This window comes from Pithys albifrons, chromosome 23 (assembly GCF_047495875.1).
Source record: "Pithys albifrons albifrons isolate INPA30051 chromosome 23, PitAlb_v1, whole genome shotgun sequence".
NCBI lineage: Eukaryota > Metazoa > Chordata > Aves > Passeriformes > Thamnophilidae > Pithys > Pithys albifrons.
In genome coordinates, this window is record NC_092480.1 from 2,373,692 (window position 1) to 2,394,058 (window position 20,367).

At 48.3% G+C, this 20,367-nt stretch overlaps 3 protein-coding genes across 3 annotated transcripts; 2 read left to right on the forward strand and 1 right to left on the reverse strand.

The window, feature by feature from the left end:
- Positions 1–1,415: 1,415 nt before the first annotated feature.
- CD3E (CD3 epsilon subunit of T-cell receptor complex) lies at positions 1,416–8,481 on the reverse strand. Its single transcript, XM_071576258.1, has 9 exons — positions 8,026–8,481; positions 5,193–5,365; positions 4,989–5,088; positions 3,939–3,959; positions 3,627–3,641; positions 3,288–3,488; positions 2,454–2,606; positions 2,003–2,049; positions 1,416–1,687 (listed from the first exon to the last, which is right to left on the reverse strand). The coding sequence occupies exons 2-9, from the start codon at positions 5,325–5,327 to the stop codon at positions 1,631–1,633; spliced, it is 729 nt and encodes a 242-aa protein (XP_071432359.1). The 5' UTR covers positions 5,328–5,365; positions 8,026–8,481; the 3' UTR covers positions 1,416–1,630.
- Positions 8,055–12,772, forward strand: MPZL2 (myelin protein zero like 2). Its single transcript, XM_071576259.1, has 6 exons — positions 8,055–8,331; positions 9,677–9,843; positions 10,244–10,454; positions 10,698–10,842; positions 11,288–11,374; positions 11,909–12,772. Exons 1-5 carry the CDS (start codon positions 8,277–8,279, stop codon positions 11,346–11,348), a joined length of 639 nt encoding a protein of 212 aa, XP_071432360.1. The 5' UTR covers positions 8,055–8,276; the 3' UTR covers positions 11,349–11,374; positions 11,909–12,772.
- A 252-nt stretch (positions 12,773–13,024) lies between these two features.
- On the forward strand, positions 13,025–19,912 carry MPZL3 (myelin protein zero like 3). Its single transcript, XM_071576390.1, has 6 exons — positions 13,025–13,133; positions 14,410–14,576; positions 14,988–15,198; positions 15,848–16,013; positions 16,865–16,928; positions 18,886–19,912. Exons 1-6 carry the CDS (start codon positions 13,073–13,075, stop codon positions 18,910–18,912), a joined length of 696 nt encoding a protein of 231 aa, XP_071432491.1. The 5' UTR covers positions 13,025–13,072; the 3' UTR covers positions 18,913–19,912.
- The last annotated feature ends 455 nt before the right edge of the window (positions 19,913–20,367 follow it).

Below are 20,367 nucleotides of genomic sequence, written 5' to 3' on the forward strand. Positions count from 1 at the left end.
CCACTGCACCATTTTTCAGTGGCATAAAGGAAAAAAAGAGGTAACACAATAAAAACTGCCCAAAAATCCGTGACATGTGATACAGCAAACAACATGCAGTCTGTGCAGAGCTGTGGGTGCCTCACAGGTGCCCTTAGAGGGATCAGTGTGTGATCAGCCTTGTTGGCAATGAACAAGGAAAGAACCTGTTTTCCTATGGTGTTGGGTCTTACATGACAACATTTTGCTCTTTAGGGGAGCAGAATAATGTCTTGGTGGGTTTTGTGCTCTCTCCTGTCCAGTGGGGGGTCAGCCTGATGTGGCCATTGCAGGTAGAATATGTCAATACCTGCCTTTACCTGCAAAGCCATCTGGGTAGGACTTCATTTAAAAAATTACTGCCTAGTTTGTAGCTCTTTCATTACCATCAGATCTCAAAGCCATGAGCAAAGGTGGCCAACCCCACCCAAAGAGCAGGAGAAGCACAAATCCAAGAGCCACATTGTGAGAGGCTCGTCAGCACCTCACCTTTGGAAGGACAAAGAAATATTTCTCCAGTGCAGGTGAGCACAGAGGCAGAGAGGTCTTGTCACTGGGTGGGTGCTTATCCCACTGAGACAAGGAGTGTGTGGGATGGCAGTGGCTGTGGCAAACAGAGGGCAAACTTGTACATTTATATACTCCATAAACAGTGGCAGAAGCACTGGGGTGTAACCTGAAGCCAAAGTTCAGATCTTGTACACCCAGAGTGGTCCAAACTTCTCCCATCCCACCCCTGGAATGGGCTCCATGGCTGGGCTGAGCAGGCACCCCTGGAGCAGTGCTGTTTTGCAGAAGGTGAGCACCCAGACTGGTTTTGGAGCTGCTGGGGGTTAGTGCTGTTTGTATCTTGCAACCTTCCTGCTCGCTGTTCAGAGCCTTGTATGGCAAACCCAGCTGTGCCTCCCAAACCACATCCTGCGGCTGAGCACAGCAACCTGCACATGGGGCTGGCTGGGTGTTTATCCCCCCACACTGAAACTCAAGGGTTAAACCACCCCCAGCCCCCATCACTGCTGCTGTTTCCTTTCCTCAGAGCTGTTGCTCTGCTCTGTAACAGAACCGTGGGTGGCTCAGCCAGTGTTAGACCAGAAATGTTCCAGCATCACTTGGTTCCTTCTTAACCTGTCCCAGTGCTGTTGTGGCATTTTGTTTTTAATATATTGACTGTCTGTGTTCCTTTTGCTACAGTCCTGGGCAGCAAATCAAGACAAGGTTGTGAACATGAGGTCTAGACAAGGTCAGAGGCCAGACACTCTGAAGGATCCACTCGCTGCCCAGAGAGGCACTGGGCAAAAGTGGAGGCACTCAGGGCAGAAATTAAGTGGAAAGGGAAAACCAGAGTATGAACTGGAGTAGAGAGAAATGTAAGGGAAAAGAAGGCCAGGAACCATGAGTGAGGCTGCAGTCCTTTAATGAGAAGGAAAACTCCTCTTGCCAATTGTTCATTTGTTGCTGTTTCCTGATGTCAAACCAAGGCACACACCAGGGTGGGACAGCAGGTGCCTGACCTGGCTTACCACAAAATGCCTCAGCAGAGCTGCAGAGAGCTGGGACCAAGATGTGCAGAAGCATTTAGCTCCTGTGCTTCCAGCCTGTCATCCTGGGAAGTTCAGAAACCCCTGGATTCCAAGCCTGCATACACCTCCCGCTGGCCTTTCCGGATGGGCTGTGGGAAGAAAAAAAGATGTTAATTTGGGAACTCTTATCTTAGTCCACATAACACTTGGGGAAAAGCACAGCAGAGCAGACACAATGCTGGTGTGTGGTGGGTGCAGAGCACAGGGAGCTGCAGTTCTGTTCCCAAATCCTTGTGGCAGCACCGGGAGAAGGGGCTTCACCCTCAGCACCGTTTTTCCTCCATTCATGGGAAAGCTTGGAGCTGGACTGGATGCTTCTTCAAAGGATCAAAAAGATAAATTCTACCAATTCCCAACCTGGCTTGCCCTCCCCAGCCAGCAGAGGGATGGAAAGCATTCCCTACCTCATAGTCTGGGTTTGGAACAGGGGGAGGACGCTGCGTCTTCTGACCTGAAACAGAGGCACAGAGAGGTGATCCTTGTGATGATCCGGGTAACACAGCACGAGGGACTTCCATGAGGATCCCAGGGAAATGCCACGGATCCACAGGTCAATTTGCATGGCTTTCTTAGGAGCTTAGAGCTTTCAAAGAGCCAGCTGCTGCCAGGAGCATCTGCTCTGCAGGGTTGGCCCCAGCACAGACCCAATGGGAAATGTGTTCCCATGGGCAGAAACTCTGCCAAAGCAGCTGTTCCCATCCCATGCACAAAGGCACCCTGCAGCAACAGATGTGGGAAGCAGGAGCATTGTTTGGAAGCTCAGGGAGAGCAGAGGGTGCTCCATCACACCATGGGGGCTTCATTTAGTGCCCAGTGGCCACCACGGAGAGCAGAGAAGCCTGAAACGGCTCCTACCTCGTGGCCGAGGGGCAGGACCGGTGCTTGCTCGCCCCTTCCTGTCTCTGCTGAAGTAATAGACCAGAATGAGCACCCCCAGGGTGATGAGAAGATCCGCAGCGATGATCCCTGTGACCGTCAGGGTGTCCAGCTCCACGCAGTTGGCACACACTGCCAGGAGGAGAGATGGGGATGCTCAGAGCTGGGCTCCCTTCCCTTCCAGCAGGGAAAGCCCTGGCCCCACTCATCTCATTAGTGCTGGCAGAGAGATAACAGCTCTGGTGGGAAGGGGAAAAGAGCAAACAGAATGGAAGAGGAGATTCCTTTGGCCAAAAATTGGGCTCTCAGACTCTTTCACTGCCTGTGCAGGGAAGGGCTGCACAGCATCACACTCACCTTCTGTCTGTCAGGAGGAAGAAAGGTCTTTTTGCAAAAGCACCAAGTGCTGAAGAAACTACTACATTTTTAAGTAATCTCTCCCACTGGGTGTTTATTTTTCCCAGCTGTTTGTACCCAGTTTTTCATTTGTTGGTACATTTTCTCTCTTTGTTTTAAAGCGCTGTGTAATTTCCAGCACAAACTGCTGTGCAGTTTCTTTCCCCTCCAACCTACTGCTGGGGAATTTCCCTTGGGAAAAGAGTGATCCAGGAGAATCAAACACACAGTGATCATTTTGGTGCACAGTGAAACTAGAAGATTTGATTGCCTAAATTCAGGTATCTGGCGCCATTTGAGATGCCTTAAAGTATCTAATCTGACTTCCAGCAGTGCTGAAAATCAAGTCTCAGCTCCTGATAACCCACCACTGAACTGTGCAGGCTTTAGCCTGTAGACTGAGGGCTTTTCACTCACCTCTGGCATTCAGGTACAGCTCATGCTTCTCACTCCCTGATGCACAGCTCAGGTAGACAGGAGAGCTGTCATGGTCCTTTAGAATGTACTTCCTCGTGTCGTCTGTGTCTGTTGTTCCCCCTTTTCCCTCCCAGCTTATGCTGTCTGAGGTCAAGGGACATGTGATTGTCACCGTGGTACCAGAAATCTCCACCAGGAATTCTTCATGGGCAGGCAGACCAAGTAGAAAGGAAACCAAGGGGAAAACTCAAATATTTCAATCTGCTTTTTAGTCCTCAGCAGTGAGACATGTGCAGTCTTTATGTCACATTGTTAAGAATGCTGGTAAAATTCACTTACCCTCCTGTGCTTCATCTGCAAAGAAGAGAATAAGGAGTGTTAAAATATCACCTCACTATTGCCTTGCTGCTTGTTGCTGTTGGAAAATGCCCAGCCTTGCTTGGGGCTCACTGGTAATAATTAAGGACAATTCATGACAGCCAATTTTTCCTTCACTGAGTTCACTGTCAATTAATAAACAGTGAATTTTTCCTATCCTACAATATGTGCAAAATTCAATTATTTCTATTTGACTTTCAGCCCTCACTTGTGAGGCATATTTGGTCTTTTGATCATATTAAATAGGTAAGAATGATGGTAAAACACACTTACCCTCCTGAGCTGCAACACCAGCTATGAAAGAAAAAATAAGAAGTATTAAGTAATTTAGCCCCTGATATGATACACCTTCCCTAATTCCAGGATATCCTTTCTGAACTCAGCTGCTTTAACGAGATGTTTATAATCCTATATTCATGCTGAAGACATCAGAAATATTCTGGTAGTGAGACAGGATGTTGTTTTGAAATTAAGCCTTTTCCCTTGAAAGCCATTTTTAACACAGCTTAACCCAGAATGGAAACTTGAATAATTTTCTGACTCAGTTTAGAAGAAGGGTTGTTATTGCAAGCTGTACACTCTAAAATTGTGCTTTATTATCATGGAGCAAAGACTGCTGGAAAATCCTGCCTGGTTTCTGCAGTAAGAACCTTGTGAACTCACTGCAGGTGGGACCCTGACCCTCGATTTAAGGCTGTAAAACAGTTTATCTTTTGTGAGTTTTCTGCCCTGTAGGAAACAACCAGCTCCATGAGAGGCTCTGGAGCTGGAATATTAAAGAAATAGTTTTTAGATGTGAATCAGACTTGTGATTTCCTTTAAAGATATTTGTCAATAGGAAGTAATTGTAGATTTGAAATTCCACAGACATAGGGCTTGGCTGGAGAGAAGGTGGTCTGATGCTTTTTTCTTTCTATAGATGAATTTAAATTTGAAAAAAAGAACAGGCCATTGCTAGACCAGATGTTTTCCATCTTCCCAAAGATTAGCAGTTGGTGTTTGTAGCACATTGGCAGAGTAGTTGAAGTTTTATTGTAGTACCTCCTAATTAATTATCTTTCAAACTTATCTCATTGTTACCAGCTTTTTTGGAGCCTTTGCAGATCCTCTGCACTTCATCCTAAACCAACAGCTCAGTTGAAACTGGTGAGGTGGAAATTCCTCCCATGGGATATCCAACTGACTCTGAACTGATGTATTTACCCAGGATCATAAAATAGTGTAAGAAAACTGCATGGATAAGGCATGAAAAATAAAATTTAACCCACAGAACCTTACAGTTCACACTGCATCAAGCTCCAACCCTGCTGCCTGAAGACTCACCTGCACAGAGCAGGAGCCCCAGGAGAGGCCAGGACGGCTCCAACCTCATCCTTGTGTTCCTCCTCCTCTTGCTCTTCTCTACCACATCACACTGGCATCCCTGTGAGGCAGCAAAGAACACGGTGGCTTTCCAAGGTCTGCTCACAAGCAAGAGGCTCAGGATGCTTCCCCAGAATTGCTGACAGCAGGGCTGGGAGGACTCACTGTTTCCAGTGGAACCTGCGAGCAGCCAAGGCAGAGCCGGGACACGTGGGGTGAAATAAGCCCAAGCCAGGAAGTGCAGAGGCTCAAAATGTCTTCACAGGACGTCACTGGCAGCGAGGGGTGGCTGCTCTGCATCAGCCCATCCGAGCCTCAGGGGGGCTCTGGCAGCTGCCCTGGGAGCAGCAGGAGAAATGAGACGGGACTAGATTTGCAATCAGGACCTTCCTATCAGCTTTTCAAAGAGAGAGTTTCTGGAGTTCATGTAGAATCGTGGAATGGTTTGGGTTGGAAGGAACTGTAAAGAAGAGCATCCAGTTCCACTCCCTGCCATGGGCAAGGACACCTTTGACTATCCCAGGTTGCTCCAAGCCCCATCCAACCTGGCCTTGGACACTCCCAGGGATGGGGCAGCCACAGCTTCTCTGGGCAACCTGTGCCAGGGCCTGCCCACCCTCACAGGGAAGGATTTTTCCTAATATCCCATTTAATCCTACTCTCTTTAGTTTTAACCCATTCTTCCTTGGTCTATCCCTACAATTCCTCATGAAGACTCCCTCTCTGGTTTCCTTGTTGGTCCCCTTGAGACCCTAGAAGGCAAAACAGAGGGATCAGAAATCCCATATGAGGAGCCCCTGCATGGGCAGAGCACCGAGCCCGTACGGGCTGCTCTTCGGGAGCTGGGACATCCTTCCGTGCCCTGCCGGGAGCAGCCCAGCCCCTGTGCTCGCCCCCTGTGCCACTGGCCCACCCAGAGGATTCCAGCATCATTTTTGGAGGGTTCTCCAGCCCGGGGTTGGCCATCCCGCCTGGCAGTGGCCGGTCCCCACTAGAGGGGGCTCCTGCCCCGGCCAGGACCGCGCGGAGGGGCCGTTCCCTCCCAACCTGGGTGTGGGGCAGGCACAGACCCACCCCGGGGCAGGGGGGGCTCAGAATTCCTCCGCTGTGCTGGGAAGACTTTGAGAATTTCATCTTTCAGCTCGTTACGGAGGATCTGTGAGAGGTTTCTCTTTCCAGCAGGGATGCGGCACGAACAGAGTGGGAACACACCGCCCGTCCATCTCCCTCTGCTCCAAGCCGACAGAGCTGCTCAAGTGTTGGGAGGATCGTGGGGATTTGGAGGCTCAGGTCCAGGGAAGACATTCCAAACCATCCCAATCTCTCTCCTTCCACGGGGCTCTCCACATTCTGCACCTGGCACAGACCTCAAGGGACTCCTTCCCAGATGCCTGAGGGATGGAGGTGGCTTCTCACTCCTTCCCAAGAATTCACTGTTTACTGACGTGGCTAATCCCAGTGTTGTGGGCCCTATTTGCTTTATTAGGACGCTTCCTAGAGCTTTCTTTTAGTTATTTCAGTTTCAAAATGAAACATCAGAGAATTTACGTTACTACTGAGTGTGCCAGGGACATAATCTTCTCTTAACACGCTTTGAAATAAAATGAAGATTAGTAAAAGTAAAGATGGGAATAGAGCCTGTCCCCAGTTCTTCGCAGAAATAGGAAGTTAGGAAGGGGCTGCAAAGTTAGGGTGTTAGGAAGTGGCTGCAAATTGCCTGCTAAGAACTGCCTTGCAGTGCTTTGAACACAATCAGAACAACCCCCCAGCCCGATAAATGTTCAGGGTGGTGATGAAAGAAAATGAGATGATGTTTTGGAATAGTTACTGAATGGAAATCAGGGGAGATGCAGTGATGAAGGGTTAACGAGGGGCTAAATTATTCCTGTGAAAATAGAGATACTTGGTGTCTCAGAGCTATTAGCAGAGACACATCAACAGACCCGATATTCTCTGTGCTGTTCTGTCGACAATCCACGAGATTGTTTGCGTCAGTGCTTCTTTATATTGCAAGATTCGTAACTTGAAGTTTAAAAGTTAAAAAGAAATTCAGCATTCTCCTCAGAAATTACCCAAGAATGTTATAGAAGCAAATGGGAGAAATATCCATTTGGTTGCCCCTCAGCAGAACTCTGAGAATCTGTTGTCCTCTTTCTACAAAACGTTCTGGCCAGATCTGACATTCTCTCGGTGTGTCTCTGGTAAACCAAAAACTCCTAAGAGTTCCCTCCTTCTGCTCCTCAGCTGAAGGAAGTGTCTCAAACCACCCAGGGCTTCGGGCACCCTCCCCAGCCCTGCCTTGGAAAATCAGCATCAGTCACAACTAGAGCTGATAACCTGGGGATGACTCCATGGACCAAACGCTGCCACAGCCAGCACAGATTCTGCTGTTGCAGTGATTTATGGCCGTTGAATGCAAACATCCTTATTTTGCCAACACACACAGGGCTCAGTTTCATGCTCTGACAACTGCCACGTGTCTCCAGCAAAATATTTTGTGTCCCACGGAGTTCCTCACTTGTGAAGCACCATGAGGTTTCCACAGCTGTGCCTGGACTACCCTGAGCTGGACTCATGTCCAGTGTCCTTGTCTTCTGACTTTTCCAAGAACTTCCCAAGCAGTCTCCCAATCCTTCTGTGGGTTGGCTGCAACCAAGGAATGTTAAAATCATTGTACTGTAGGTATCTGCCTTTTGGTGGGATGCTTCAATCCACCGGACCTGTGCCCACATTGCTGTCACAGACTGTTTGTTTTGGGTTGCTCTTTTGAGACTCTTTGCAGGTTTTGGGGAAAAAAACCAACAACAAACAAACAAAAAAACCCAAACCAGGGCCCTCATTCCTTTGAGCTGTCTATGAACACCTTCGGGCAAATTTTCTTTTAGAAGCAAAACTACCTCCCACAAGAGGGGAGTGGTTTCAGGTGGAAGCTGGGAGGAGGAATGATTGCAACACAAAAGAGCAAAGGAATATGGGAGGGAGAAGAAATTAATCTTACCTTGAAAATCTCCCTGTTTTACCCGGAGAAGTGATTGGTGCTGCCGCACCTTCCCACGGTACCAGGGCAGGGAGTGCTGACTCAAGCACCAAGAGCGCTCAGGTTGCCTTGCAGGCCAAGCTGGCAGGAAGGAATTTGCTCTGATGTGCTGGGAGGACTTTGAGAAACCAATTTTGTCCCAGTTTTCGAGAGCCTGAGAGGACTTTCTCCTTCCAGCAGCGCTCACCCCGTGAGCCCCGACGTGCCTCCCGATGCGCGGCCGCACCTCGGCGGGTGCTGTGCTGGTCCTTGGGGTGCAGCTCCCAGGTAAGGAAACCTTCCCCTGCCTGGCCCCGCTGCCATCCTGGCTCTCCTCCTCCTGTCCCTTAAATTCTCACGGAGACAGAGACTTTCCTCAGGTACTTGTTGTGCCGCAATTCGTTCTCTCCGGGGTTTGCTGGAAGTGACATGAAGTGATTGAGTTTCTTCACAAACAGGTTTAGGCGTGTTCGGGCGGAAGAACATTGATCCCCTCCTGCGCTCGGGTTACAGCGTCTTTTTCTCTCCTGCCGGGAATCTGAACTTTACTCTTAGACCATTTTTCCTACCTTTGTTCCTAAACAATCAGAGATTGTTCAGGAGCCCCGGGTTCGGCTCCTTTATACTGTGACATTTCCAGACTAACAAACTCTTGAAGTTTCAGTGGTTTATATCAAAATACCTGAATTTTAAGTATACCACGTCCTCTTTTCCCAAATGCACGAGCACATGGATGTAATCTGACTTGGAAAAAGTGTTTCAAACTTATTTCCCACAGGTTCGTTTGTTTCTTTGTTTATTTTGTTTTTTTAATGAGAAGATTTGGCACTGGATCTTTGGATAAGAAACACAATCTCTGCCAATGAAGTTTTCCAAATCTGAATACCTTGGATGCTTTGGCATTTCAAATACTTTCCCTTTTGAGATAAGAGGTTATTTGGAAGGAAGTCTTTGGTTATAAATTACTTTTAAATATATCTCCATTATGAAGCCCTATTTTACAACCTTAGATAAGCTTTTTTTGGCTTGAATCACACTGGGGTAAGTTAATTTCTTAAAGTGACAGGAAATCATTCATTTTTTTTCTTCACTAGCAATTCTTTGGTTTTCCTATTTTTCATTTTCCTCTTTTCTGTGCCTTGCTGTTGTCCCTCTTGCTGGTTGTCCTTCTCTCAGGCCAGCATTGACTCAGCAATGCTCACTTATTTTTAAAGCAGCAGCTGTGGTGGTGTGGTTAACAGAGGATGTTTCTTTGATGAACAAATGCACTTTACCTTGAGGATTTCCCCTGAAGTTCCTCAGCCTGACTATATTTGACTGCAGTTGTCCAGCTGGGCTCTTAACCCTCCAACAGGCCTTTCTCACATCAGTAAGAGCAGTTTTCACCATGGTGTGCATGAGGTTCGTTCTAAAAAAGGAATTAGAAGTTATTTCCTGGGTCTCAGCAGCCCAATTTGAATGGGCAGGACTGATTTTCTGAAGAAATCTGCAGGATCACCCCCCTCAGCAGTTATAGCTGAGACAATCATTGCCAGGACCAGATAAGGCAGGCTCTGCCCAGAGTAAACACGGACCCGGAGCAGTGATGAGCTCACACCCAGACAGTGATTTCCCCCCTGTGTTTTCCCTGCAGCATTTTGGCTGGCGGCAGCAGTGGAAGTTTACACTCCCAAGGAGGTGGTTGCTGTGAACGGCACAAACCAGCGGCTGAAATGCACCTTTTCCAGCAGCAGCCCCATCAGCCAGCAGCTGTCAGTGACCTGGAACTTCCAGCCCGAGGACATGAGCTCCCACGAGCCGGTGAGTGAGATCTTCATGCTCCGTTTCAAACTGGTTTGCCCCAACAAACCAGTCCCATGACCCAGCACTGGGTGAGCCCAGTGACTGCGGCAGTTGCAGCTGTGGGTATGGACATGCACACCTGAGACCCACAACTTTGAACATTTGGGCCTTTTCTCTGCCACCTGTAATGATTAATCTGAGCAATGAGTTCTGTTTATAGACCCTGGCTAAAAAAACATTGTTTGTGTTTAGTTTTGGGTGACCAGGGTTGAAATATTTGTGGCTTGATGAAGCTGTGCCTGCTGACACCACAGCCCTGTCTTAGCTGGCATCCTGTACCTGGCACGACTTACAGTGCCCTGGAATGCTCAGGGCTCCTCCCAACCCAGACCTTTCCATCTTTCCATGATTCCTGCAGGTGTTTTACTACCTGAAGGAGCCCCACAAGCCTCCTTCGGGGCGGTTTAAGGAGAGAGTCACCTGGGATGGGAATGTCGAGCGTAACGATGTTTCCATCATGATCTGGAACCTGCAGCCCACCGACAACGGGACCTTCACCTGCCAGGTGACCAACTCACCAGATGTTTATGGCACCATTGGGGAAGTGAGACTCCGGGTTGTGCAGAAAGGTGAGAGGACAAGAACCCCCCCCTTCCCCAGGAGGTCTTGTGAACCCGGTCTTTCTCCACATTTGGGAAAATTATGGAAGAAAAGGGGTTATAAGTAGAAAGCATGAGGGTAGGTAGAAGATAGAGGGGGAAAAGGAGCCTAAGGAAAGGTTTTATTCACACATGGAGGCCCTCAGTCTCATGCCTCACACCACAGCCCCCTGTTTGTCCCTCTGGTTCATTTCTCTGTCTCCCTCCACACAGTGAATTTCTCAGAAATCCATTTCCTGGCCGTGGCCATTGGATCTGCTTCTGTGCTGATGATCATCGTGGTGGCAGTTGTGATTATCTGTCGACAGCGTCGCAGGAAAGCGCAAGAGAAGAGGACTGAGGTGGCAGACGCTGAACTGTAAGGACAGAGGAGGGAGGGAAGGGCTCCTGGGAAAGCTTGTCAAGTGTATCTCAGTGGCTCCCCTCAATTACTGGCTGGGACCCTGCACTGAACATCTACAATGCAAAACTGCCAACACAATTAGTGATAATTAGCTGCGTGTCTGCAGGCAGAACAGAGACCCAGGATGAACCAGCTCTGGAGTCCTCGTTTGGCTCTTGCCCTTCACGGTGGCTCCTCACTCTGAGAAGGATCCAGCTGCTGTGGTGGTAGCTGGCAGATGATCACTCTCTCTCCTGAGCCTGGCACTGTGGTCACCAAACATTAACACACTTCTCTTATCATGTAACTCCTTATATCTGCCGTGTGTGACTCGGAACATCCTCCTGCTCAGGATATCTGACACTGATTTGGGCTTCTGTTTTCTTCTCCCTCCCCCCCTCCTTGTTTCTTTTAATAACAGTAAAGAAAAGGAGAGCCTGAAGAGGAGAGAAGAAAAGGAAGACAGTCCATTAGAAGACTAAAGGTCTAATTGGTGTACACAGTGCAGGTATCCATCTCTAATTAATGTCTCAGTGTTCCTGGGGGCTTTCTAAGACAGAATCTCTCAGGTATTTCACTGCTATTCACAGTTAACAGGCCATGAGTGCCATAAACAGAAAGAGTTGAGGTCACAGTCACACTTTGCTGTTGGAGATCCTTCAAAGGGAGACTGGCAGATAAACGGCAGCAAAGAGAAACTGCCTCTTAAATGTACAAGAGATTTCTCCACCCTAGTCTTGGGGATCATTTGTAGTAAAGCTGCTGTTGCTGCTTTCCATGACATTCCTGCTTTGTGGATAAAGAGGAATGAATTAATTTCCTTTTGCCAGTTTTGAATCTGCTTTTTTATTCATTTAATCTTTATTGTTTTAAAATTGCTGCAGGAAGACTCGAGCTGTTTCCATAGTTGCTGGCTTTGCTTAAACATTTCAGCACAATTTTACCCACTCACTTTCTGAGGTCAGCAGTTGTTTCTATTATTTTTGTTTTCAGGTGTGACCCTGAGTAATGAGTTTGTTTTTCTTATAATCTTTCTTCTTAGGCACTTCTAAAGCAGATGGTGAAAGCCTGTAATTTCAGATGTTAGAACAAAGCTGAATTACAGACACCTCATGCTGTGAACGTGGTACCTCTGCTCAACCTGAAATTCTGGCAAGGAAAGAGGGTGACACTGCACGAGTTCTGAACTTCCTCAGTAAAGCAAAGCAGGAGAAACTTGTCCCACGAACAAGGAGCTTTCCTTCATCTTCACACCTGCAGAACCTGGAGAAGGTTGCTCTGAAGATGAAAAAATGCCAGAAGATTTGAACAAAGTGCCAAGATGTCTGACTGAATGGAGGGTTTGGAAGTTTTTGAGCAGATGCACTCTTGCACCTTAAAAATCACTATGTGCCTTTTGTTGCCCTGTTTTTCCTCCCCCAAAGTCTGCCTTGACATCAGGAAAACAAAGACTGATCAGTGAGGGAGCAGAGGAGCAGCCAGTTTTTACAACAAACTTCCTTTAAATCCCTTTTCTACTTTAAATGGACAGTGTTAGAGCTGGGCAATGTGTGCTCTTTACTATTAGTGGGGAGATTCATCAGTTGGTGTGGTTTTCATATTCATCTCTTGCAGCTTTGGGGGTTTTGTTGCTGTGGGGGTTGAGGGCAGTGCCTTCCATGGCTCCCCTCCTTTTCCTTCTCCCGCTCCCAACACTGCCCTTCCTTTGGCCCCAGATCAAACCTGTTGTGATACTCAACGAGCCTCAAATCAAACCTGTTATGATACTTAACCAGCCCCAAAACAAAGCAGCGACCTGTTTGTTTTGAAGAGTGTTTTTATGGCTTTATAGCCTGTAATGTGCCGGCCACATTACGTGTCTTTTCACTTTCCATTCCGTGTCACAAATAAATGCACTTTGCTGAGAGCTGTGCTGGTCAGTGGGGGGCTGTGCCCCGGACCCGCAGCCCCCCAGCTGAGCAGGTTTGCCCCCCAAAAGTGCCGAAAAGGCACCCAGGGGGCTGACCCCGACCCGAGGGTGGGGGGTTCGGGGTGAGCGGTCCCGACCCGAGGGTGGGGAACTAGGGGGTGAGCAGCCCCTCCGGGATGGCACGGCCGGGGCTGCGCGGCCGCCCCAGGTGTGCCCAGGTGGCGCGGCCATTTTGGGGCTGCCCCGCCCTCACCTGCGCCAGGTGAGCGCCATGTTCCGGGGCTGAGCCCGGCAGGGATGCGGCTCCGAGGGGCCGGCGGCCGCCTCCTCCCGCAGGGGGTCCTGCTGCTGCTGCTCGGTAACGGGGCGCGGAGGGGATGGGATGCGACGGGATGGGATGGATTGGGATAGGGCGGGACGGGAGCGGCGCTACCCGCGGTGCGGTGGAGCCGGGGGGTCCCGCGTGGGAACCGGGCGGGAAGGGCCCGGGATGCGGCTCCGGGGGCAGCGGATGCTTCGCGGGCGGTGGATGGTCCATGGAGCGGTGGGAAGCTCGGGAAGGGCCGTCCTGGGGCGGTGGGAAGCTCAGGAATGGCTGTCCCAGGGCGGTGGGAGGCTCGGGAAAGGCCGTCCCGGAGCGGTGGACGGTCCGTGGGGCGGCGGGAGGCTCGGGAGTGGCCGTCCCGGAGCGGTGGACGGTCCGTGGGGCGGTGGGAGGCTCGGGAGTGGCCGTCCCGGAGCGGTGGACGGTCCGTGGGGCGGTGGGAGGCTCGGGAGTGGCCGTCCCGGAGCGGTGGACGGTCCGTGGGGCGGTGGGAGGCTCGGGAGTGGCCGTCCCGGAGCGGTGGACGGTCCGTGGGGCGGTGGGAGGCTCGGGAAGGGCCGTTCCGGGGCGGTGGGAAGCTCAGGAAGGGCCGTCCCGGGGCGGGGATGGCCGCGGGGTCGCTCCGGCCGCGCTGTGCGCTCCGCGGGGCGCTGGAAGCGGCGCGGGAATATAATCCCATTCCTGCTCCTTCGGAGCCCGCACAGCAGCGGAATAAGGTGCCACCACCAGAGCAGAACTTCCTGCACAGTATCGCCGTCTCCTCCTTCCTAAGCCGGGAGTGGGAGGTTTGCCAAAGGCGGGATGTGAGCGATGCTCCGCGGAGCGCCGGGCGGGCTGAGCCTGCAGCGGCTGAGCCAGGCAGGGGCGATGCACACGCTGGAAACAAGAACTAAGAGCTCTTACCGCTGCGGGGTGGCTCTTGGCCCGGTGCATGCGGAATTCAGGGTCTGTGGCAAGACAGACAGAGCCAGAATTGCCTTAAAGTAAAGATACCTTAAAATAAAGTAGCTAAAGCTGGTACTTTGCATCTCATCAGAGATTCCATTTCTCAGGTCTTTATCTCCACATCTAAATATAAGCAGGCTCTTGGTGGTATTTTCCAGATACTTTATTTACAGCTAGTCCCACGGAGAATTGGTTATGGAAGTTGTTTGCTTTCCTTCGAATTTAATTGTGAAGGATGATTAGTCTGCTTCAGTCTTTGGGTCATGGATGACCTGCACAGTGTTGGTACTTTTGGGATATCAGTACTCCTGCACCTTACTGGCAACAAGAAATTAATCCTTGTCTTTTGTGCCTGTTCCATCAGGTGCCTGCAATGTTCTTTCCCTGGAAATTAAAGCCAGCCCTAAAGTGAGAGCTTTCGTTGGTGAGCAAGCCCTGCTGAAATGCTCGTTCAAATCCAGTTCCCCCATCACTGAGAACCTCTTGGTGTACTGGACATACCGACCCCTTGATGGTGGCCAGATGGAGACAGTAAGTGGAATAGGGAGCCTTTTTCTAGTGGACTCTGACCAGGCCTCTTTGTGTGCTGAAAATCTGAATTTTGTTTGCTTTGCTGTGCTGCTGCATCACTTTGTGGTTTGGGAGGCTTTGTTGCCTTCTTTCCCTTTGGGGTTCCTTGGGAAAAAAATACTCAGTGTAAATGCAAAATAGCATAAACATGATAAAGTGGGTAAATTCAGGGCTTTGCTACAAGTGCTGCATTATGCTATGCACAGTATCACTGTCAAGATCTGACTGGTAGTTTTGTTTCTCTTGTATAGGAAGTATTCTTGCTGACTTCTTAATGTGTATTCCTTTATGATTTCAATCCAAAAAGCATTTTTCTTTGCTTTCTTGGATGAGTGTTTTATTGACACAATTATCGTCTCTGCCTCCTTTTAGGTTTTCCATTATCAGTCCATTCCACACCCAACAACAGTGGGAAAGTTCAAAGACAGGGTATCTTGGGTCGGGAATGTTGCCAATGGTGATGCTTCCATTGCTATCCAAAGCCCAGAGTTGAGTGACAACGGGACATTCTTCTGCAGTGTGAAGAATCCTCCAGATGTGTACCACAACATCCCCCAGACTGTGCTGGTAGTTACAGAGAGGGGTAAGGCTCCATTTCCATGGCTTGGCCTCAGCTGTGTAATGGATCTGCATTTCAGCTATGTTGGGATCCTGGAACTCTGAGCATCACCTGGAAGATGTTCCCTGGAGTTCCTTGTTAAAGTTTCAGAAAGAGTTACCTCAGCCCTGCATTCTCAGCTCAATACATTGAGAACTATTGGATTTATTTGGGGCAGGAAGGGGCAGAGGGAGCTGTGGCAATAACAGAAATCAAAAGTGTCCCTTTGTTCAGGAGTTTTAGTCTCCAAATACTGCAGTAGAACAAGTTAAACGTTGAGGAAACACTGGCCTAAAAACAATGCTCACATCACAAGCACTGGTTGTCAGTAATGCTCAGTCTCCTCATGTGCTCTGCGTGCCAGACCTGCCCCAAATTTGCAGCTCAGACGTGCTGATAGAACTGTGTCGTGACCTGCCTTCCTTTGTAGTTCTTTGCATCTCAAGCACCCGTCAGGGCTGGGTTTGTGACAGGAATCCCACAGATTTGGTGACAGGCTGTTTCAAATCTGCCAGCCCTGTGCTTTACATGGAAAGGCCACCAAGCTGTGTCCTGGCTGAATGTTTGTCCCAGGGACTTAGAAAAGCTGAATTTCACTGTATTTCACTGCTGGTACAACTGTGTCTCCCTGCAGGTCTCTCCTTCCAGCTGACCTCAGCAACATTGCTGTCCATTTTGGTGTTTCTCCCTTCCATCATCGTGGTCATCCTGCTGCTGGTAAGGATGGGAAGGAAATTCGGGATGCTAAAGGAGAAAAGAAAAGGTGGCTACAAGAAATCCTCCATCGAAGTGTCTGATGAGTAAGTTCTGGCTGTAACCTCAAGCCTGTATTTCCACTCTGGCCTGTTGGCACAGGCCAGAGGGTGGTTTCTCCACTGCCAGTGCTCAGTGTCTGTGGTTCAGGTGCTGATTCTGCTTCTCCAGAAGCATGATTCAGCAGCCAGAAAGCTTTGGAAAATCCCCATGTTGGAGCATGAACCAAGCTCTGTATGTTCCCTTTTTCTGTCATTCATGTGAGGCTGTGGAACCAAAGCAGTTTAGGGTCAGACATCCTTTCACTTCTGTAATGGGCTTTATTTCAGCTGAGTCAGCGACATAATTTGCCTACATGAGCTTTCCATGTTGCTTTTTGGTGTGAAGTATCCATAACAACAAAACAAACCTAATAATGCTACCTGGTTCCCCTGTGGTGGCCTGAGCAGAGATTCCAGGTACTGAAGGAGCTTTGGACTCCAAATTCCCTTCTGCCCTGGGGGTGATTCTGCTCTGGAAGGTTCAGTGGTGAGAAAAACCAAGTAACAGTTTAATGCAGGAGCTGCCCCTGGCTTTGCAGTGACTCCAGTACTGCAATTCCTTGAAGAATAGGGTTTTTACTGCAGTGTTTCAGTGTTCTGATTGGTGTTTTATGATTTGCCAGCCAAAATAGCAACTCTTGTTGTACTCTTCGTGGTACTTAAGTGAAATATCTGCCTTCAGAATGAGGGACCTGACAGTCTTTATTCCCTTTGGTTTTGCTGTGCAGAATCAAAGGCTTTTCATCACAATGAAGAACCTTTGATTCTGTGTGGTATAAATAGAATTCAGAGTCTGTAGGGCTTTTTATTATGTTTGGGGAAGAAAAGTCCAACCTAATCCTGTGCTTTTTCTGCAGGCCTGAGCACACAGAGAGGACTGGCTGCTGTGGGAAACTCGGAGCGTGGTGTCTGAACTGTGTGGTAAGTGAAAGCTGGTGTTTTCACAGTGGTTTTGCCAACTTTGATGTTTGTAGAAGATGCTGAGAGCAGCAGGTAGAGCTTGTCATAACCCCTCTGGATGTCCAGGAGGTGTCCCAAATGCTGGGCTTAAACTCCATGTGCTTCTCAGCTGCAGGGAGAGAGAACTGCTGGTCGTGCTGTGGTCCTGGTGGGGGAAGTTGGCTTGAGATCCATTTTTCATTTGACTTCGTAGAATGCAAAGCTGTCATTTTAAGATGAAAATCCAGAATTTAAGTGCTGGCTGCTGTGTCTCCAAAGGCTCTGCAGGAGCAGTCTGGGGGTTGGCAGTGCTGGGGTGAGGAGGGGTGGCAGTGCCACCTCAATGCACTGTGTTCTTGTGGAGGTGGCACCGTGTGGCCCTGCCTCCCTTTTGGAGACTTCCTCCTTTTACCCTGTTTCCATTGCAACAGAATGTTGCTAAACTCCTGTGGTTTGTTTGTTTGTTTGTGACTTTTTGTTTGTTGTGCTTTGTTGTGTGTGGTTGCCTTTAATTCTGCTCATTCACTTCCTACTCATCAGCAGCTTCTGCTAATCAGGTGCCTTGTGCTGAGACTACTGAGTGTTTTTCCCACCTGCTGCCCTGTTTTGTGTGAGTCCTGTGTGCTGGAATCAGCAGCCACAAGGGTGGCACATTCCAGAGTAATTTGAGTGTTTTCATTTTTTCCACGGTGTCCTACAGAGTGAACTTACCTGAGGCACCTTTTTACCTTTTATACATAGTCAGGACATCTGTTAAGGAGGATTTAAATATGTGTTGCTTCACTGTTCTAATGCCAGTGATTTAAAATGTCCTAAATTCATGAGCCTTGAGACAGGCGTGTGCTGATGGTTCCTGTTAGATACAGAATGAAAAACAAGCAATTATGGAAGGTAAATATTAAATATTTACATTTCTACATAAGACACAGCAGTTACAATGCAGCAGTGTTGGGAACAAGAGTTTGGAGAGGTGCAGAAAGTAGGAAATGCTTTGTGCCAAAGGGAAAGTGCCTTGGGAGTTGTAAAGGTTGTTCCAAGGGACACACTGGGGAGCAGGGAGGGACCAGGTGGGAAAGGATGGAGCTCCAATTTGGTGAGAGAAATCCTGTCAGGCACTGGGAGATCTTAAAAGGTGAAAAATTTCTTCTTATCCTTTGGGAGGAGCCAAATTGGATATAATTGATATAATCCTCCTGCTTTCATGTTTTTTGTCAGAGTTGATTCTTTGATACTGAAATATTTGTCTAATCAGGTCTCTGAGACTCCTGTAGCACTCACGTTAATGATTCTACATTTTTGAGATTTCTGTAATGTACCTTTCCTTGCTTAATATTTTACCCAACAGCTACAATTGCAAAGCCATCGAAAAATCTCTTTGGACTTAAAATGACTGGAGAGTTAGTGAGATTTCCCTTGTAGAGCTGAGGAGTTTGAGTGAGTTTCAAGCTGAGAGCTGCATGTCTGGCTCGTGGGGACGCCAGCAAATGATTCCCGTGGTTAGAATTACAGACTCTGAAAATAGGTGGTTGTTGTAGCTGGAAAAACCAATAATTTGTGCTGCTCAGGCCTGTCTCTGCAGGGATTGGTGGTGCTTTTGTTTTGTGCTGCACTTTATGGCTCATCTTTGGGTTGAACTTTAGCTGCTTCTTCTCTTAAAACACACTTCACATGTTGGTTTTACCGTGGTGATTGATCTGTGTGTCTGTGAGAAGTCAAACAGACTTAGCTGCAAGTGCTCATACATATATATATATATACATTTACATGTATTTATACCAGTGTTTATGCAAGTCCTCTGGCTTGCTCAAGCACAGCAGCATTTTGGGAAGCATTTAGGCTCTTGTCAGAAGCCCAGCAGGCTCAACATTTTGCTGAACTCATGCCTTGACTCCTGTCTTCCCACAAAGTCTCAATTTCTCTCTCCATGCTCCCTGTTTAGGACACGGACGAGGAAGATCCATACTGAGGACAGCCTGATCTATGGACAAAGAACAAAACTACAGCACTGAAAATCATGGCTAGATACCTGTGAAAGCTGCTGGATAACCAGTGCAGACTGAGGGACATGCCCTTTTCCTGGTAGATTGGAAGAATGATGCTGATGGCATAGTTCACTTTCATCCAAGCACAAAATAATGATTTTTAAAAAATCCTTCTAAATTATTGGGGAAAAGAAAATCTTCTAACCCTGCTTGAGCAGTGCCTGTAGAAGCCTCTGTGCCTACAGCTGTACAGGCTGTGTCCTCCCAGCCCTCTGTGTCTTGGTTCACTTGCAAATTTTTGAGTTGTTGGTAATATTCCTCCTTTCCTGAGCTCTTGGCACCAAATCTCCTGAAGAAGAGGCTGCTCCAGAGCTCTGGGCTGCTCATCTTTGAGCACTGACAACGTTTATTCTCAGTTTTTTCAGAATGTGTTTGCTGGTGGCTCAGGCCAGTTTGGTGAAGTTGTATCTGGCATCCTTGGAGCAAAGAGAACTTACAGCTTTTTGACTATTTCTTGGCTTAATCAGCTGCATCACTGGCTGCATCTCCTTCTACATGTAAAAGTGAAGCACAATTCATAGAAAACATTTTTTTAAATTGAAAATCAGAAATACAAATGGGGACTCTGTATCTGGGGACACACAACCCCATCTACCTCAACCATGGACTCAAGCACTGCCCAAACCCAACGTTCTGTTTGCAGTAGTCGTTTTCTTCCTCTCCTGGGTACCATTTTCGGGAAATGGCCAATCCTGCAGCTTTGCTTCCCCTTAAGGAAGAGCATTTCCTCTTTTACCAACCTTGTCCCTTAATGAATGACAGAGAGCAGTAGAGTTCATATCTGCTCAATCCCTAAAGAGCTGCTGTTTGCTGCTTTCTTCCTGTGTATAAATATGGGTCAAATATTCTCCCTTTTTAGATGGGGTACAAGTTTACTGCTGGTTTTGATGTGCCATTACCAATAAATTGCTTTATTTCATTTTGGCCTGTGGATAACTTTGGTTAAACACAATTGAACTCATAAAACTCATCCTGAGTTGTTGCATAGGTATAAAAATTGTCATGTGGTGATGGGTAAAGGGAGCAGATTTAACCCAAAAGGGAACAGGTACCAAATCCCCCTTTGGCATCTCTATGATGGCTGCAAATTTCAGGTATTTGAAGTTCCTTACTGAGAAGCAGGTCAGCTGTGGATCTGCATCTCCAGGCAGACAAATACACTTTTCTCCTGTCTGCTATAAAGCAATATTTAAAATGTTTGTGCTTCTTGGTGACACAATGTGAGCTAAAAGTTTCCTGGGAAAGGCTGTTCATGGGATTTTGCAGCCTGGAGGAAGTGGCTTTGCTGTTCCACTCTTGGCAGTCACACATCACGCAAGTTCTTTGTGGAAATGAAAGACCTATTTGCTGCAAAGTGTTTGCCTTCAACTGTGGCTCCT

What these genes read in the sequence shown, in the direction of transcription:
- MPZL3 (XM_071576390.1), top strand. Translation starts at nt 13,073, where the DNA reads ATGCGGCTCCGAGGGGCCGGCGGCCGCCTCCTCCCGCAGGGGGTCCTG. An exon ending in ATGGTGGCCAGATGGAGACA is followed by an intron (nt 14,577 to 14,987) that starts GTAAGTGGAATA and finishes GCCTCCTTTTAG; the next exon opens with GTTTTCCATTATCAGTCCAT. An exon ending in GCTGGTAGTTACAGAGAGGG is followed by an intron (nt 15,199 to 15,847) that starts GTAAGGCTCCAT and finishes GTCTCCCTGCAG; the next exon opens with GTCTCTCCTTCCAGCTGACC.
- MPZL2 (XM_071576259.1), top strand. Translation starts at nt 8,277, where the DNA reads ATGCGCGGCCGCACCTCGGCGGGTGCTGTGCTGGTCCTTGGGGTGCAG. An exon ending in CCTTGGGGTGCAGCTCCCAG is followed by an intron (nt 8,332 to 9,676) that starts GTAAGGAAACCT and finishes TTTTCCCTGCAG; the next exon opens with CATTTTGGCTGGCGGCAGCA. An exon ending in GAGGTGGCAGACGCTGAACT is followed by an intron (nt 10,843 to 11,287) that starts GTAAGGACAGAG and finishes TTTTAATAACAG; the next exon opens with TAAAGAAAAGGAGAGCCTGA.
- CD3E (XM_071576258.1), bottom strand. Translation starts at nt 5,327, where the DNA reads ATGCAGAGCAGCCACCCCTCGCTGCCAGTGACGTCCTGTGAAGACATT. An exon ending in TCCTGCCCCTCGGCCACGAG is followed by an intron (nt 2,050 to 2,453) that starts GTAGGAGCCGTT and finishes CCTCTGTTTCAG; the next exon opens with GTCAGAAGACGCAGCGTCCT. An exon ending in TTCCAAACCCAGACTATGAG is followed by an intron (nt 1,688 to 2,002) that starts GTAGGGAATGCT and finishes TTCTTCCCACAG; the next exon opens with CCCATCCGGAAAGGCCAGCG.